General features: G+C 44.3%; 1 protein-coding gene across 1 annotated transcript in view; it reads left to right on the forward strand.

The window, feature by feature from the left end:
- LOC126189038 (peroxidasin) overlaps nt 1–20,529 on the forward strand; it is a 245,209-nt gene that overhangs the window by 183,221 nt on the left and 41,459 nt on the right. Inside the window, exons 15-17 of the mRNA XM_049930888.1 lie at nt 1,569–1,889; nt 6,140–6,346; nt 18,794–19,151. Of these exons, the coding sequence (XP_049786845.1) occupies nt 1,569–1,889; nt 6,140–6,346; nt 18,794–19,151 (886 nt within the window). The remainder of the gene's footprint in view (nt 1–1,568; nt 1,890–6,139; nt 6,347–18,793; nt 19,152–20,529) is intronic.

Consider the following 20,529-nt stretch of genomic DNA (forward strand, 5'->3'; position numbering starts at 1 on the left):
GTAAAGAGCAATAACACAACGGTTACTGATACTATGTACACAAATGGAATATTCCCGCCTCAGCCCCTATTGTGTCATGAATTTCTGATAGGTGGAAGTGCTATATGTAGCTTTCAAAATGGCGCCTTAATGATGGTGCGTTCCAAGCAGAGAGCTATAATTGAGTTTCTTTTGGTGAAAATACAGAACATCGAACATATCTGTGGTGTCACCGCCAGACACCACACTTGGTTGGTGGTAGCCTCTAAATCGGCCGCGGTCCGTTTGTATACGTCGGACCCGCGTGTTGCTACTATCAGTGCGACTCCCTAGCACTCGCCCTAGTTGTACAGCCGACTTTGCTAGCGATGGTTCACTGTCTCCATACGCTCTCATTTGCAGAGACGACAGTTTAGCATAGCCTTCAGCTACGTCATTTGCTACGACCTAGCAAAGCGCCATATTCAGTTACTATAATTACTATCTTCAAGAATGTATTCTGAACAGATAATATTGTGATTCATGTACCGTCAAGAGCGACGTTCATCATTAATGGATTAAAGTTAAATAGCAAACTAATTACGTCCACTTCCTGAATTCTCATTCCTTGTCATGTTCCAGAGCTCACGTCAGTATATTCTTCCATCCTCACACCAGCCTGCGTGAGCTAAAACGCGTGTATTTCGGCCTCCACTCGTAACGCGGTGGTGCCTCTTCTGCTAACACAAAAATATCCATAGACGTTTGCAGAATGTTTACGGAGATGTGGTAGTGAACAAAAGCACGTTGAGTCGTTGGACGAGGTGCCTGTCAAAATCACAAGGCCGAGCAAACGTGTCCGATCTCCCGCGTGTCGGCCGACCGTACACAGCTGTGACTTCTGCAATGTCCGTACGTGCGGACACTCTCATTCGAGGTAAACGACGGATCGCAATCAAACACCTCGCTGCTCAACTGGTCGTCGCTGCTGGTAGTGTCGATACACTCATCCACCAGTTGGGGTACTTAAGAGTGTGTGCTCGCTGAGTTCCTCTTCACCTAACACAAGACCAAAAAGGGAAACGAAGGATCATATCTGCGGAAGCAGTACGTGGATTATTGATGCAGCAAGACGTTGATTCGGGCGGAGACCAATATAATGGTACCATGCTGACTTAGAAGTCCTGCCAGTAAGGTGGGTTAAGGCAGTCGCATTGAATGAAAGTTATGTTGAAAAATAAGGTTTTGAAGCGAAAAGAGAGGTGAATAATGTTATTATTGGAAACCTGAATAAAACCAACTTGCTATCAGAAAAAAGTGTGTTGTGTAACTTACCGAAAGGCCCTCCTATTTACGTCGCTCAAACTTCTTCTAGTCAATCACATTTCCTATTTTCGCGTAATTGCATTCACGGAAATGTTTTTAGAACAGTGCTTAGTATCTTTCCTAGAGCACGTCACCCCACTCGCTGACACATTTCAGGCGCGTATGTTCTTCTCAGCTACGCACATCACCTTTTGTAAATGTAAAAGTTCGCCTTTGCAGTTCTGGACACCTGCAACCACTGTGGCGCAAGTGCCGCACCTAGTATTCGCCCTTGCTGCCCGCAGGTGTACGGGTTCTCGGAGGCGGTGGCGCGCGACCTGCGCGACTTCCTGCGCGGCAACTTCGGCATGCTGCGGGAGGGCGTGAAGCTGCCCAACCGCAAGCCGCTGCTGCCGCTGGCCGACCGACAGCCCAACGACTGCCGGCGCGACCTGTCCGAGAGCGACATCGGCTGCTTCATCGCCGGCGACATCCGATCCAACGAGCAGCTCGGCCTGCTCGCCATGCACACCATCTGGTTCCGCGAGCACAACCGCATCGCCACCAGCCTGCGACAGCTCAACCCGCACTGGGACGGCGACACCGTCTACCACGAGGCGCGCAAGGTACGGCCCGCCATGCCAATCTCTTTCTTCTGTTTTGATGAATCCCGCCACAACTTTCTCTCCAGTGGCAACCTCTTCATCGAGGAGCAGCACTTGCACACGACTTCCTCGATTTTTTCCGTGTATTCTATTCTCTGTCTTCTACTACACTTTTTATTCTCTACAGTCCACACCTTTTGGTATATTGGTTATGTCGATGCTTCTACACTGAAGTGCCAAAGATACTGGTGTGGACATGCGTATTGAAATACAGGCAGAACACGGCGCTGCCGTCGGCAACGCCTAAATACGATTACAAGTGTCTGGGTCAGTTCTTAGATTGGTTACTGCTGCTACGATGGCAGGTTTTCAAGATTTAAGTATGTTTGAACGTGATGTTATATTCGCCATACGAGCGATAGGACAGAGAATCTCCGAGGCAGCGATGAAGTGGAATTTTCCCGTACGACTTTATCACAAGTGTACTGTGAATATCAGGAATCTGGTCAAATATCAAGTTTCCGGCATCACTGTGGTCGGAAAAAGATCCTGCAAGAACGGGAGCAACGACGACTGAAGAGAATTGTTCAACGTGACAGAAGTGCAACCCTTCCGCAAGTTGCTGCAGATTTCAGTTCTCGGCCGTCAACAAGAGGCAGCATGCGAACCATTCAGTGAAACATCATCGATATCGGCTTTCAGAGCCGAAGACCCACTCGTGTACCCTCGATGATTGCACGACACAGAGCATTACGCCTCACCTCGGCCCTGTAAACACTGATATTGGACTGTTTATGACTGAAAACATGTTCAAAAAATGGTTCTGAGCACTATGGGACTTAACTTCTGAAGTCATCAGTCCCCTAGAACTTAGAACTACTTAAATCTAACTAACCTAAGGACATCACACACATCCATGCCCGAGGCAGGATTCGAACCTCCGACCGCAGCGGTTGCGCGCTTCCAGACCGTAGCGCCTAGAAAACATGTGGACTGGTTGGACGTGTCTCGTTTCAAATTGTATCGGGCGGATGGGCGTGTGCGGGTATGAGACGACCTCATGAATCCATTGACCCTGAAGCAGGGGACTGTTCAAGTTGGTGGAGGCTCTGTAATGGTATAGGGCGTGTGCAGTTTGAGTGATATGGGACCCTTGATACGTATAGATTCGACTATGACGGGTGACAGGTACGTAAGCATCCTGTCTCATCACGTGCACCCATTCATTGTGCATTCCGACTGACTTGGGCAATTCCAGCAAGACAATGAGACACCCCACACGTCAATTATTTCTATAGACTGGTCTCAGGAACACTCTTATTAGCTTAAACACTTCCGGTGGCCAGCAAACTCCCCAGACATAAACATTATTGAGCGTATTTGGACGCCTTCCAAGGTGTTCCTCAGTAGAGATCTCCACCCTCTCGTACTCTTACGGATTTATGGACAACCCTGCAGGATTCATGGCGTCAGTTCCTCCAGCACTACTTGAGACATTAGTCCAGTCCATGCCACGTTGTCTTGCGGCAGTTCTGCGTGCTCCGCAGCGGTCCCACATGATATTAGGCAGGTGTACCAGTTTCTTTGGCTCTTCTTTGTAGAATGTAGCGTACGGGTCTCGATCCAGGGCAAAGGTGGAGACTTTTTTCGATCGAGGATTGGGTGTTCGTGTCCTCTTAATCATTTCATCTCATCTTCATCGATGAGCAAGTCGCAGAAGTGGCGTCAAATAGAAATACTTACACCAGGTGGCCGAACAACCCTCAGTGGAGCCTCCTGGCCAACAATGTCATACGATCATTTCATCATTTTATTTATACTCTACAGACCCCAGTATTACAATGAAAGTTTTTCGCTAATCATATCGATCTGACTCTTATTATTTGTCTGTGGCTTTTACATATTCCTTTCCTCGCTGATTGTGCGGGGAATCTATTCATTTCCAATCTTATCCACGCACATAATTTCCGGCACCCTTTTGTAATACCACATATGAAATGATTTTCTTCCTTTCCGATGTTACCATTTCCCATGGTTTCCATCTGCACAGCGGTGTGGTCCATACGTATGTTCTCAGAAATTTCTTCCTCACTTGAAGACTTAAATTGAGTACTAATAACTTCTTTTAGCAAAAATTGCCCACGTTGCCTCTGGTACTCCACATTTTATATCCTCCATCTATTGTTCATCATACATTACTTTACTTCCAAGGTGGCTGAACTCTTTCCTTCGTCTACTATGTGATCCTAATTTCGAAGTTAGCTCTGTGGCTTTTTTTTTTTTCGTTTCTGCTACTCCTCATTAGTTTCGCCTTTCTTTTAGTTTCAGCTCGTATTGTGTCCTTATTCTACTTCATTCTTTTTATTATGTTCTGTAATTCTTCCTCAGAGCCGTTGAGGATAGGGACGGCAGCAGCAAATCTTGTCATTGACATTCTTTCATCCTAAATTTTAATCGTACACCCTAACCTTCATTTTATTTTCGTACAGATTGGGCAGTCGGAAAGAAATATTGCGTACCTAGATTACACTCTTCGTTAGCCGAGCACTTCGTTCTTGATATGGGACGAGTTTCTCACCGTGATTCTTGTAATTATTGTAGATTGTAATTTAAAATTCCTGTTATGGGTTTCTAAGGGTTGTAGAAGGTTCTTAGCAGATAATGTTTTGATGACCAGCCCGTGACTATAGAAGTGCTGTTTGGATGATGTAAAAGCTTGTACACGGGGCCACTTTCAAATCTTGCGCTTCATGGTACGCACACGTGGGAGACCATGAGCTGACCTGTGTGCTCTACAGGAGTTGCTCCACGCGAGGCTATGCTGTATCTACGACGCATGCTTTCGTACACATGGTCCACAAACCCTAGTGAGTCCGCCGCTCGTGGTCTCGCGGTAGCGTTCTCGCTTCCCGAACCCGGGGTCCCGGGTTCGATTCCCGGCGGGGTCAGGGATTTTCACCTGCCTCGAGATGACTGGGTGTTTGTGTTGTCCTCATCATTTCATCATCATCCAGGAAAGTGGCGCAATTGGACTGAGCAAAGATTGGGTAATTGTACGGGCGCTGATAACCACGCTGTTGAGCGCCCCACAAACCAAACATCATCCTCTCAAACCCTAGTGAGCTTCAGTGGAGTACCAAAATCATTCCTACCAGTTGCGAATGTCGCATTTTCTCGCAGCCGTTTTTGTAGTATGATGAAAATTGTGTGTGGCGGTCTGAGGCGACCCCTAAAACCTTAGTTGCATGGGTTATGCATCCCTACGATTAAAAGTCATCCGATCTTGAAACATTTTGCATCGAAATGTTACACTGGTTCCACATCAAAATAAGAATTGTGTAACGTCACCTATACAAGGTGTGCCTCCTGAGAGTAGTGAGGCGCATTTTCTCTTGCGTTTCGGTAGGCACTTGCAATTTCGTTTTTGCATCGTGTAGCTGGACTTAAGCACAAACAAACAGCGCTTATTACTTCCTTCACGCGACGCCCATTGTCAGTGGTAAGCGTCGCTTTGTTTCCTGCTCCAAACAAAATTATTTTTAAAGCTTAACTGTAGGTGCCCGTTCAGTGGAGCAGTCTCAGATTAATATAGAGCGATATTCGTTTAATATATATGTTATTTCTTTATTTACATAGTTTACACCCACATTGGAGCACTAAAATCAAACATTATACAACACAGTCTACAATGAATAAGTTTAATACTGGCAGAAGTAATGCTGTGATTACCGTGCGTGACTAGTGCTTCAGTAGCTCAGTTGCCCGCGAAAGGCAAAGGTCCCGAGTTCGAGTCTCGGTCGGGCACACAGTTTTAATCTGCCAGGAAGTTTCATATCAGCGCACACTCCGCTGCAGAGTGAAAATCTCATTCTGGGAATAAGTTTAGATCTTATCAGTCAGCACCTTCTTCCTTTCACAAAATTTCTTCATTCGAAGAGAGAGACATCTCGTATAACACCCGTCTTTCCATGCAGCTTATATCTATTTTCCAAGAGAATTTTAAACACTGTATATATAATTTTAAAATGTCTAATGCTTTTCCTAGGTCGACACATCCTATGAAAGTGACTTAATTTTTCTTACGTGTTACCTCGGTCATCAAAGGTGATGTCAGTACTTCATCTCTAAAGTCAAATTGGATTATGTTTGACAAGCCAGTCACATATGTTCGAAGGTACACCCTATGATCCAGAGAGAAATTACACTCGCTGCATTATAGTCCCGCAGCGTGTTTCAGCTTGGTCACTGGTTCCTTGCTGTCCTGTGTGCAGATCGTGGGCGGCGAGGTGCAGCACATCACGTACAAGCACTGGCTGCCGCACATCCTGGGGCCGCAGGGCATGGCCATGCTGGGCGAGTACCGCGGCTACGACCCCAACCTCGAGGCCTCCATCAGCAACGTGTTCGCCACCGCCGCGCTGCGCTTCGGACACTCCCTCATCAACCCGGTACTCTACCGCCTCAACGCCACCTTCCAGGTGAGTCTTCATTGATTTCCCCAAGTTGTAAAGAGCTGAACGCGAAAATTATGCTTACAACACAGCGATTCCTGATTCAGCTGTCACATTTTATCTTATCAGCAGTCAGCAGTATAGAGTGATACCCACCTCGCGATTCCACTGCGACGCCGTCATTCACAACGGAACTTTCGCGAGAATGGAGCCGCTAAGAACAATGTCCACAGAGCAGCTTATCTCCACTAGAGGAGACATCGAATGCCCTCTGAGGTTATTTGGCTGCCTCACTCCACCACCGACAACTTCTTTTTATGGACATAACGGGCAGCAATATCAGTAAGACACATAATGCTCCGGAACTGAATGTACAGATAATCGACTTCGCGAAAAAGCACGCTCTTCGCTGTAGGGCAAAAAAAGCTCAAGTCTTTCAGAGAGAAACTGTGAGCGGATGTTTCGATCGAGTAGTTAGCTCTAGTGACTAAAGAAGACTAGGTATTCATCGGCTGTATCATTAATAAGGGGTACAGATATCAGAAAAAACTGAAAAATTATACATATACTTAGAATTGGGACGGAATAACTGTAATGGCTTCAGAGGAAACAAATTTCCAAGGGATCTTTGGAGTTGTGGATGTGGTACTAAGAGATGGATAAAAAATGTAAATTAGTTAAAAAGACACAGAAATACTCCTGTATCCAAGGAATCAGAACGAAATATAAAAATTAAAAGAAACAAAATAAAACGAACAAGATCATATCAACAACTAGGAAATAATATAACTGAAGACAGAAGAAGCAAAGACATAAAACCAAGAGTCAGAGAAGCAAAAGCCATGTCCATGAAGAAAAGGAAAAGCTTTCATTCGAACAATATAAATACTAAAATGACGGAAAATGTTGATCAGAGCTATGTATCGAGCGAAGCAGTGTACGAGAGTGAAACGTGGATAGCAGTCAAAATCGAAATGAAATCTCTTGAGCCTTTGAGGTTTGGTTCTGGAGACGACTATTAAAGATGAAATGGACAGATAGAACCATCGGCTTGGAAATACCCTAGAGAACTGCTTAAGAATGGTCATTTAGGACAGCAGCAAAGCAAAAAAGACAAGAGTGGAATGGTCACACAAAACGACACAACTTCTTCGTCGTAAATGCCCTAGAATGAACATTTTGACCGCGGACTTCTAGTACTCAGCCACACACAACCGATATCATCAAAGTGCACAGGCCTGAAGATGGCGTTGACGCACCGTCGAAACTAGTAGCCAAATATATATGAAATCTTAATTACAGCTGGAGGAGTTCCATTTTTAATAAAAATTATACCAGCTGATGTCCCACTTTCATCCAAATATGCATGTACGAAGATTTTATGGAAAGGTTTCACTTGGAATACCGCAATTGACATTATTAAAACAAACTATCCAAAATGCTGAAGTGTCTAATTCTGAAGCGAAAAAGTTACGTTTTTACAGGTACAGATGAAGGGCCTCCAACCAATCGAAAATTGTTAGTTAAGAAGAAGAATGATGCACCTGTGAGTCAGTACGTTCTACTGTATAGTTCTTGGTGGCTTACGTAACCACCCTGAGCTGAAGATGATCGAATATGATCGAAACTACTCATACTGGAAAGAGAGTGCAACTGAGGCGGATAAATAAATGAAGTCCAATTTTTTTTAAACAAGTCTGTATCTTTAATGGTTTTCTGATTTTATACGGATTGTTGTGCACAGAGTTGTCTTGATTTGGTTGTCTCACTAATCACAGCATTGGTATGCATGTGTACCAAGGTACCATATTCCTCCACGAATTGTTATCATTGTATACGAAAATAAAGTATAGTTATCTCAATGAAAATAAGACCTCAGCTGTATTCATACAAAAGAAATAAGACATCTCGCATTACTGTCGACACTGTTAATGAACAGAGCAGAATCGAGACTACGTACATTTTATTCTAACGACCGGTTCGGCCGAAGACATAGCCGAATGAAAATGTAACTTCGTACACGTCCACTACATCGGCGGGTATGTAAATGATTAGAGCTGCAGTTCTCTGAGGTAGGTAGCAGTGCGTTGATGTTGTTCGTGTTTATTGTTGTTCCTACGCCTGGTAGGGTATATGCGGGGCGTGAACAACGTCAATTGTTGAGTGATCACTGTGAAAAACATCGAGATGCTGCGTATCGAGTCAGACAGCATTATCAGCAGGTCAAAGTCTTTGAAAGGGGCCTCATTGTGGGTCTACATTTGGCCGGCTGGTCAAATCAGATAGTGTACAGATTTGTGGGTCATTTTGATGAGCCAATGGTTCGATTTTTGTCAGCAAGGACACGTGACGGAATGTATAGCCGTTAAGGTTCCGGTTGATCATGCCTCACCACCACAAGGGACGATCGCTGTTTTGTGCACTCAGAACATCGTTGCACTTTCATATTTCCGTCTGCCATCCGAAAAAAATTAAAGGAATGCCTGCAATATTCTGTCCTTCCCGCACCATTTCTCGAAGATTATCAGTAGCTGGTGTGTCAGATTTCTCACCATCACCAGTGTTCTAAGCTTCAGACGTAATAGTTAATTTAGGTTTTAATCATTGAAGGAGAACCCGTATTTCACCCCCTGATTGGGAGACCTCCTTAGCCGAGAGGCCATAACATACAATTCCTTCGGGGTGTCTCTGAGAAGGACCGTTGAGGTTATAATATGTAAACCACAGTCATCTCATAAAACCATTCCTAATGTCGAAATATCTATTTTGACACGCACCACCGTTAGGCATTGTGAATAACGTGTGTGCTCCTACTTAAACTCTTCTAACAAGGGAAACTACCCATCGCACCCTCCTCAGATTTGGTGGTAAAAGGGCCTAGTGGACAGGCCGCCAAAAACTGAACTGTGAAAAAAAAAAGCAAAATAGGAAGAGTGAACGGTCCAAGGACATGAAGTGCAATACAGAGCAATCACACAAAGCAACGTCATCGTGGATCAGTGGTCAAGGTGTTGAACTACCAAGCGGGCGAGGCGTGTTCAAACCTCTCGCGTGTCAATTTTTTCCCCTCTCTGTTCGCTGTGTTCAAATTAATGTCTGTGTTGTAGCGTAACGTCCATATGCAACAGCGAGGTGTAAGGAAGGTACCTATGACAGCTGATTCTGCACAACTACTCTATTAGCAGCCAAAAGGAAGTAGCTTTCGAATGGGAACCGCAAATGTTTCATATCAAGATGACAGGTCAACCGAATCCTCCACTGGTGAACAGGTCTGTTGTGTCATACACGGCGTTAGTGACAGTACATGTTGGGATTCTCTTACCGACGCACCTAATTTGTACGCCTGATGAATGAGTGAAGTATGCCTCCTTGCCCGGTGTAGGCGGTCGTATGAATATGAATTGGTCACTCCAAGAAAATGATGAAAACAAAATACTTTGTAATATAAGCTTCAACAAATGACGACAACAGTTTCACCACAATCACACAGTTTCTCTGTTTTCTGCCAAAACATATGTTTTTAACGTTTCTGATGATGCGTTCCATTTTGGAAGTTTTGACTCTCTAACTCCTTTGTTGTAACATAGTTCACGCCCGTTTCTTTGTTGCTTTCATTTCTGTTTGACGTATGTGTGTTATCTCGCCTGTTCTCACTATTCATCACACACACATCAAAAAATGTTTTGCATCACCCCAGTTCCCAGAACTCCTGTGGATAGACGTCGACAGTGGATATTGTATCACAGACACGGTCCTTTTCATTGTCCAGAGATGTCACTAAACCCGTCCAAAGATGTAGAAAACCATGCATGAACAACGCCTATTAGACGGAGGGGGCCCGACAGCGGATCAGTTCCAGTCATTCCACCAGGGAGAAGGTACACGGTTCGTCAGTAGTTCAACAACGCCTAGACGGTCAATACTGCGGTTCTATCGCGTCCGCATTGCTACTTTGTGCCAGGAAGGGCTCTCAACAGGGTAAGTGTCCAGGCGTCTCAGAGTGAACATGGAGGAGGTAAAGAGAGAGACAGGAACTGTCGATGACATGCCTTGCTCAGGCCACCCAAGGGCTACTACTGTAGTGAATGAACGCTACCTACCGATTATGGCTCGGAGGAACCCTAACAGCAACGCAACCATGTTGAATAATGCTTTCCGTGCAGCCACAGGCCGTCGTGTTACGACTCAAACTGTGCGCAGTAGGTTGCATGAAGCGCAACTTCACCCCCGACGTCCAAGGCGAGGTCCATTTTTGCAACCACGGTCGCATACAGCGTGGTACAGATGGGCCCAACAGCATGCCGAATGGACCGCCCAGGATTGGTATTACGTTGTCTTCACCGATGGCCGTCGCATATGCCTTCAACCAGACAATCTTCGGAGACGTATTTGGAAGCAACCTGGTCAGGCTGAACGCCTTAGACACACTGTCCAGTGAGTGCAGCAAAGTGGAGGTCCCCTACTGTGTTAGGATGGCATTATGTGAGGCCGACGTACGCCGCTGGTCGTCATCGAAGGCGTCGTAACCGCTGTACGATACATGAATGCCATCCTCCGACCAATAGTGGAAACATATCGGCAGCTTACCGGTGAGGTATTCGTCTTCATGGACGAGAATTCGCGCCCCCATCGTGCAATTTTTGGGAATGACTTCCTTCAGAAAACCCCATCGCTCGAGTAGAGTGACCAGCATGTCCTCCAATCATGAACCCTGTCCAATATGCCTGGAATAGATGGAAAATGGCTGTTTGTGGACGACGTGACCCACCAACTACTCTGAGCGATCTGTGCTGAATCGCAGTTGTAGAGTGGGACAATCTGGACCAACAGTGCCTTGATGAACTTGTGGTTAGTATGCCACGACGAATACAGGCATACATCAATGCAAGAGGACGTGCTACTGGGTATTAGAGGTACCGGTGTGTACAGCAATCTGGACAACGACCTCTGAAGGTCTCGCTGCATGGTGGTACAACGTGCAATGTGTTGTTTCATGAGCAATAAATGATGTTTATATTGATATCTGTTCCAGTTTTCTGTACAAGTTCCGAAACTCTCGGAACTGAGGTGATGCAAAACTTATTTTGATGTGTGTATTTAGTTGCAGCAGCAACGTATTCTTACTACATACCTCTTATTCTGTGATCAGAGTGTAGTGTGACAGCTGCCAAAACTACAGAAAGAGAACAAACGTTTCAATGACCGGACGGACATTTCATAATGTTGTGGGAAAAAAAGAAACACGAGGGACTCTCGAACACGGCTCTCCCACTTGGCAGTCAAAAACCGTGACCACTTACACACGCCACCATTGATGTTCCACTTTGCTCTATAATGTACTTACTATCCTTAGACGGTTCACTGTTTCTGTTTTACTTTTATCACAGTTCAGTATATCTTCTCCCTGTTCTCATGCTTGAAGTTTACGACGGCCTATCCACTGGGCCATCTTACCACTAAATTTGATGGTGTGTGAAGGGGAGTTTTCCATTAGGCTTGCAGTAGCAGATCTTCTGTGCAACTAACTTTGCAGCATTCCAGTCGATCTTGTTGCTGTAAGTTGTAACGACGACCTGTTGAATTAGTTCGTCGTCCGGGAACGAGAATGCTGTTACCAGTGGATCGGGGAAGCAGCGGATGTAGCTCCAGTTTTCATAAAAGAACACCAACGGAGATATTTGATGAAATACAAAAACTTTTGTTTAACACATGATCTTCGACCTCTTATTACAAAATGTCTTACGTGGGGTGTAATGGTTATAAGTGCAAATATGTTTATTGGATACTGAGAACGGTGTACTGCAAAACATTTCACCAGTATATAGATCATTTACGGACTACTGAGTATAGCCATTACTTGTCGGATGTATTTAGGTTGGTTAGTACCTTCACATACATGTGGCGAGAGTAAGCCATTAATGCCTATTTTCCCCTGGGCAGCACGATAGGTGCTGAAGTGTGGGCACTTGGACGCAAAACGTTAGTTTATACTGACTGTTGTAGTCCACTTAGTGTTGCAGTACGACCTTGCAGAATACATCAGATCATGAAGTATGTGGCGTGTTTTTCGGAAGACAACCAACACTCTGTTTTGTGTACATGTTGATGTACCACATATAAAAATATCTGCGCTTATAACCTTTACACTCTGTATTCTTTGACATTGACCATAAGTGACAAATATTTCACATCTGTTGCTTCTTTATCATATGTACTACGCTCTAAGAACACCTTCAGTTCTGACAGTACCTCGTCTCCCACCTTCCAGACTTCACAGAAGCTCTTCTGCGAACCTTGCAGAGCTGGCACTCCTTGACCGGGAAATTTTCCTATCGAAAGTAAGTGCTCTACCAACTGTGATACCCAAGTGAGACTCATGACCTGTCCTCACAGCTTCAATTCTGCCAGTACCTCGTCTCCTACCTTCCAGATTTCACAGAAACACTTCTGCCAACTTTGCAGAGCACTCCTTGACCGCCAAAGGCAAAAGTCCCGAGTTCGAGTCTCTGTCCGGCACACAGTTTTAATCTGCCAGAAAGTTTCACACCATTTCATCTTTAATATCATACATTTACAGCCTAGAAAAATTTACAGCATACGTCCCAGAAGTATAGATATGACATCGGACAGTGACGCTACCTAGTACATGGATATCACGTCAAAAGATGAGAATGAGACGTCGTGGTCTATACAAGAGAGGAATGTGGAAGCGTAGGATTATGATAACACCTGTACCACGTTTGGACCCTATGCTGAAGTGAATCATACAATTTAGTAGCATATTTAATCTAGAGTTTAAGTGTTGTACTCAGGTGTTTTTAAAAATGTGTATCAGAAGATAATCATTAATAAGGTAAACGTATATGTTTATAGGACACATTTGGGGATTGAACGTATATCGAAGGTAGTGCAAGCCGTAAAATGATATAGGAAGAAGAAGGTTATGTCCATTATAATCTACAAAGAATAACAGTGAACCAATTATTAACTGTAATAAAAATAATCTTTCGTTTGTTGTTAGATGATATAGGTGTGCTGAACACCCTTGGAGACCGACTATAGAGATCGTTTTCTGGTTAACAATTGCTGTTAGATCTGTTTTATTGAGAGTAGTTTGAGAGCTTCAGACATAAATTCATAAATTGAAGCGACCTACAGAAGCTGTGAGGTGGTGTGTTATACTTTATCCTGGCTGGACGTACCACGTCGTTTCGTGGTACAACGAATCCTTTCAATTGACCAAGGTACGGAAACGGCAGTAATATTTCTATGGTGATAAACACATCGGGAAGTCAATATTGACTGAGAAACTTGTCATTCGAAAACAGTCTCGTTTATGCTGTACTGTTCATAAGTAGGATTTGGTGGATATAATTCCAGATTACATAAGGTTATATTTCTCGAAGAATTTTACTGGAATAGTATGTTTATACCTTGAAGCGTACTGTTCGGTAATAGCAGCGGAGGTGAATCAACAGTTGCTTTTGCGTGAAAACTAGTTTGCTATAAATGTGAGATGCCATTTGGATCCTTACTTTACAGATACATTACACTGTTTTCTTTCCGAGATTCAAGGACGTGGGAACCAAGTAATCGGGTTATTAACTGATGACTTTTAGTGGTACACAATTTTCCAGCAGAATGATGCGATCTGGAATGCTATTTAAGTGCGACAAGACAGCTACAGTGTGCTGATCAATGATGAATACTTAACCTTATCTCGAGGTCATAGCAAAGCCACAAAATCTAACCATAATTTCACAAGTATATAAAGCAGGCCAGGCTAGGCCTATACAGAGTTTTCTTTACCGACTGTAAAGTAATTTCGTCGTGAAGAGAATTCATGTGTGCTACCACATGTTCTTCAATGTTTGCGAAAACAAGAAAGCATTAATTGTTAGAGAATGTAAGACTGTGCACAGCGCAGAAACGTATTATCCTTGGTTATAATTTCAAACAGCCACACCTGGAGTCAAACAAGCCATGTAAATACCTGAGACTAATAGTTCCTGGGTGTAAGAAATAGGGGTAAACAGGTGGCAGATTTAGTTGATTGGTAGAATACAGAGGAAATACACTCACGTTACAAAGGAGACTGTGCACAAAATATTCCTGCGACACATTCTAGAATATTAATCCAACAGGATTAATACAGGATGAGGAAAGCAGATGAAGAGCAGCACGGAAGATGACAGGTTGTTTGACTTACGCGAGAGCGTCACGGAATTACTGAGGAATCTCAACCGGAAGATGCTTCAAGAAAGGCATCTTCTATAGCACGAAATCCTAGTTACAGAGTTTCAAGGACCAGCGATAAGTGATGAATCAAGGATTCTACGACAGTCCCCTACTATTCGGTTCCTCAGTGACTGGAAAGGCAATATTAATTAGTCTGACGTGCACAGTGGTGTTTATGCGAACCTTCTTGAACAAACCTATGCGGAGTACCCTCTAAGATGCACCTCAAGCTAGTCTGCAGGTACACAAGCCCGTATTTTTTAAAATTCTGTCAGATGGTTTGACAAAAACAGATTGTGTAGAACCTGTTTGTGACACTGAGCCTGAAAATTACTGTAATTTAATTCTGTCACGTCAGGATTTTTCACAAAAAAAGATCCAACATTTTAAAGATTTAAGTAATTGAAGCACAAATATCAAAGTAAAATCTCAATGAACGTTTACCCTATCATACTGATTGGTTTATTTTTAGGTTTCTACTAAAAGTATTATAAGCAATAAGTTCTTTTAGCCACATTGTGAGTACCGTGTTACATTTAATTTTCAGACTTAACTCTGTTTTGATTTCATCTTTACTGTCCCTCTTAAATATTCAACAATATTCAGCCATCAAACGCCAATTCCATCTTCCCCAGTACCTTTTCTGCGTCTGCTTAAGGTTCTGGTGAAAGGTTTCTCGTTGCTGTTCACTGTAATCTCCCATAGTTTCAAGGAAGTAGTGAATATGTTACTATAGGAAGTGGACTTTTATAGTCATGCCACAACCCTGTTTCTTGAAATTTCTCAAGATGATTTTGACCATTTTCTTGCAATTCGGATATTTCTGATCCCCTGGAAGCTTTTCAGAAACAGAACTGAAGATGTTCCATGCATGTTTCTCTCCTACATTCGTTACATTCTCAAACTCTTCTTCTTTCGTAAATATGCGAATGCAAAGACAAAACTACCAACTTCCAATTTTTCTTGACTGATCAAAGGAGATTTCGTGGAAAATTATTTATAGCAGGATCCATCATGTGGAATAGCCCTTACAATATGCCTCATTAAGCCGAATATGATACATGACAGTGGAAACAGTATTGCCTGTGACCTAATAGTGGTTAATGCAAAATATTTTTAGTATCAGGGACAAAGCTGTCATATTTGGTCAAACTTTTACACCGTGATGTTTTAGCCTTGGCCAAATAATCCACCTACATGAAAATCATGGTATCTTCGTGTAGGCACCTTGCTATCTTAATAAAACTTCTGAAACTCAGAAAAGAAAGAAAGAAAACAAACTTTATTCCATAAGGAAAAAGCTGTACGTGATAGAAAATAACTGGTGATATGGATGTGGAATTAGCTCTACAAATCGACAGACCAAAAAGTTTCGAGAAAAAAAAGAAATATTAAGATGTTAGTTAGTGCTTCAGGAGTTATACTTCGTCAACCTTCAACTCGAGTACAGCGCTTAGAGCGATCGTAGAACCACGTGAAACTGTCATAAAAGTCCAACGAGATGACTTGCGCACATCGCATTCACACTTTCATCGGTCTTTGCGAACCATCGGAGACTCATTCTGTACTTTATGTCTTTGTGGTAGACTCGACACCTATGACGATATCATAAAAAAAATGGTCGTCTACGTTTTCTAGTTCAGTCAGGTAATACCAGGTATCCACGAGTCGTTTTTTGTTCAGGAGTCCAGGTGTGCGGGACAAACTTTGCACGGACTTTTCTGTTTTTCAGAACACTCAGAACACTGCCTGGAGCACTTGATTTAGAGCTGTTCAGTTCATTGCTACAGTATGTTTAGTGACGAAACAACATTGACACACGCTACCGAACGTCCACTGCTAAACACTGCCTGTCCACAGCTGACTCATAGAAGACACGTCTGTTGTTTACAGTTGTTAATTCAAGCTGCAACCGAAAATACTGTGCTGACATCACTTACACCGAGGTGAGAAAAGTAATGGGTTGCCTCTTAATACCGTGTCGGACTTCCTTATGCCCGGTGAAGTGCAGAAACTCGACGTGGCATGGGCTCAACAAGTCGTTGGAAGTCTCCTGCCGAAATATGGAGCCATGCCGTCCAGTATTGCGAAAGGCTTGCGGGTGCAGGATTTTTTGCACGAACTGACCTCTCGCATGTCCCATAAATGTTTGATGGGATTCACGTCGGGTGACATTGGTGGACAAATCATTCGCTCGAACTGTCCAGAATGTTCTGCCATGGCGCATTGTCATCCGTAAGAAACCACGGTTGTTTGGGAACATGACGTCCATGAATGACTATAAATGGTCTCCAAGTTAATGATCCGTTCAGGTGGACCAGAGGACATAGTCCATTCCGTGTAAACGCAAACCACATAATTATGGAGCCACCACTTGTTTGGACAGTGCCTTGGTGACAATTTAGCTCTGTGGCTTTGCGGCGTTCGCGCCATACTCTAATCCTACTAAGAGCTCTTACCAACTGGAATCTGGACTCATCTGACCGGGCCACAGTTTTCCAGTCGTCTAGGGTCCAACCAATACGGTCATGAACCCAGGAGAGCCACTGCAGGCGACGTCGTGCTGTTAGCAAAAACACACGGGCCGGTTGTCTGCTGCATTGCCCAGTAACACCAAATTTTGTCCCGCTGTCCTAACGGATACGTTCGTGCGTACGTCCCACATTGATTTCAGCGGTTATCACGCGCACTGTTGCTGGTCTGTTAGCACTGGTAACTATATACAAACGCCACTGCTCGCTGGCGTTAAGTGAAGGCCGTCTGCCGCTGCGTGGTGGGAGGTAATGTCTGAAATGTGGTAATCTCGGCAAACTCCTGACACTATGGATTTCGGAATACTTAATTCGCTAACGAATTCCAAAATGGAATGTCCCATGCGTCTAGCTCCAACTACCATTCTGCCTTCAGAGTCTGTTAATTCACGTCGTTTGGCCATAATCAGTGGAAAATCTTTTCACATAAATCGTCTGCGTACAAATGACAGATCCCCCAATGCACTGCTCTTTTATACCTTATGTACGTGACACTAACGCCGTCTGTGTGTGTGCATATCTGTAGCCCATGACTTTTGTTACCACGGTGTATACGGCAGGAATTAAATCGGTCTGGGTACTCTTTCGACGGGTGGTGTAGAGAAGGAGGAGCTATACAACATCAACAAATTTTCTCGTTTGTAATTACCTAGCTCAGGGGGAGACACCGGCATATAACTTTAATGTTCCAGGTTTTTTCAATACTTTTATCTCTCTAAGATCGCGATGTAGGAAATTAAAAAGAAATAGCACTCGTACAATACTTTTAGATATGTACCGGGTGATCAAAAAGTCTGTATAAATTTGAAAACTTAATAAACCACGGAATAATGTAGATAGAGAGGTAAAAATTGACACACATGCTTGGAATGACATGGGGTTTTATTAGAACCGAAAAACAGCATTGCTAGACGCGTGAAAGATCTCTTGCGCGCGTCGTTCGGTGATGATCGTGTGCTCAGCCGCCACTTTCGTCATGCTTGGCCTTGCAGGTCCCCAGAGCTCAGTCCGTGCGATTATTGGCTTTCGGATTACCTGAAGTCGCAAGTGTATCGTGATCGATCGACATCTCTAGGGATGATGAAAGACAACATCCGATGCCAATGTATCACCATAACTCCGCTCATGCTTTACAGTGCTGTTCACAACATTATTCCTCGACTACAGCTATTGTTGAGGAATGATGGTGGACATATTGCGCATTTCCTGTAAATTACATCATCTTTGCTTTGTCTTATTTTGTTATGCTAATTATTGCTATTCTGATCAGATGAAGCGCCATTGTCGGACATTTTTTGAATTTTTGTATTTTTTTGGTTCTAATAAAACCTCATGTCATTCCAAGAATGCGTGTCAATTTGTACCTCTGTATCTACATTATTCCGTTTTCAAATTTGTACTGACTTTTTGATCACCCGGTATATTGTAACTCGAGTGTAGGTTGACATTTCCTAAAAGATGTAAACACTGTAGTAATAAGATTTTTGCTTCTTCTCGTGATGTAGACTTCGAATGCTCATCTTAAGATAACCGATTATGCGGTTGAAATTAGTAATGACTGTTTTCTACGTTGCGATCTCAGACAAACACCGATTTTAATAAAATCTACAATATTCATATTCTCGTGTATCTAACCTGATGTTCTGTGGTGTGTTGAGATTGCTAGTGCCTGATCTGAAACGCCGCGTGCGGTTTTCTGTTGCAGCCCATCCCCGAAGGGCACGTGCCGCTGTCGAAGGCGTTCTTCGCGCCGTGGCGGCTGGTGGAGGAGGGCGGCGTGGACCCGCTGATGCGCGGCCTCTTCTACGTGCCGGCCAAGCTGAAGGTGCCCGGCCAGACGCTCAACACGGAGCTCACCGAGCACCTGTTCGAGGTGGCGCACGCCGTCGCGCTCGACCTGGCCGCCATGAACGTGCAGCGCTCGCGCGACCACGGCATCCCACACTACAACAGCTGGCGCCGCTTCTGCAACCTCTCCGAGGCGCACACCTTCGACGACCTGCGGCACGAGATCAGCAGCCAGCAAGTTCGCGACCAGCTGCAGCGCATCTACGGTCATCCAGGTTCGCCCTACAATTCTCAAGTCACATCTACTTTCAGAGTACTTTTCCCCAAGAAATTCTTAGCACTACCTGGATATCTGCGTACTCGTATGAACTGATATTCAAAGAGAACAGGAACGAAGTACACTACCTGACAAAATAAGTGAGGCACCCAGAAGCAGGTGAGGCAACTGAAAATTCACGGGGTGAGAGGGTATGTGATGATATTTCAGTTATTACAAAATCGAGCCAAATTTACAAATGACTTGGCAGTACGGGCTCACTTGTCAGTATGAAGCTGCACCTTCGTTGGCCTGAATGCTTGCCCTGATTCGATCGAGGATGTTCTCTTGCGAGACAAGGCGGCCCACAGTTGTTGTAACTGGTCCTTGATGTCTTTTCCTCTGGCGCTGGTAAAGAGTTGGCGTCAAGCTACTCCCACACTTGCTGTATCGGGACAGATCTGGGATCTTCCCGGCCACGGAAGTATCTCAACGTCACGCACAGTTCATAGTGAGCCTTACGATCTGTGGACGACTACTGTCCTCCTGAAAGATGGCTCCACGATACAGTAGCATGATAGGTACCCCACGAGGACACAGGTTGTCCGTGAGGTACCGTTATGCCATCAGGTCTCCGTCAGTAAATAACAACCGCTACTCAGTGATATACCCGGTGGCCCCTCACACCATGGACAAGGAGTATCACCACTGTGCATCTCCAAAAAATTGGAAGACTTGGACCTCTCCCCAGATCGCCGCCAAAGTAGCCAACGAAAGTTGTTGGGGTACTACAGAGCCGCGATCGTTCACTGAACATACTATGACGCCATCCATGAGCAGTCCATTCTTCCCTGTAACGGCTGAACTCCAAACGCAGCCGTTTCTCTTGTGGTCACAAAGCCTGTTACGAATGCTATGGTAATTCCCAGGTCCAGAATCTGCTAGTCTCTGACAAATGGTATTGCATCACACAGACTTTTTCAGAAAAGTCCATTGCTTGTTCTTGGATGGCAGGTGCAGATGTGAAAAGTTACGATATGCTTGCTGCACGATAGGATGATCCTTCCTTTTGGTGGTCAGGCGTGGTCGACCAGGAATCTGGACCACGAGTGTCCTGCTCTGATGTTCCCGTACAGTCCAACATCGGGCCACTGTCACATCCAAATGCCCAGCAAATTGGGTATTGCACAATTCCAGCAGTAGACCTACTGGAAGCCCACTCTCTCAGATGCTGATAACGCTGTCTCATACGACTACACTGCTTCTCCATGTCCTTCACAGTGATCAGTCAACTTCTGACGCTGTTCACGTTCCTTATATAGCTACCAGTCCTAGTAACACAAATGTACTCCAGTGATCATTCCACTTGTCACAGAGAATGAGAACTGTAAAAATTT

Source organism: Schistocerca cancellata, chromosome 5, assembly GCF_023864275.1.
Source record: "Schistocerca cancellata isolate TAMUIC-IGC-003103 chromosome 5, iqSchCanc2.1, whole genome shotgun sequence".
Taxonomy (NCBI): domain Eukaryota; kingdom Metazoa; phylum Arthropoda; class Insecta; order Orthoptera; family Acrididae; genus Schistocerca; species Schistocerca cancellata.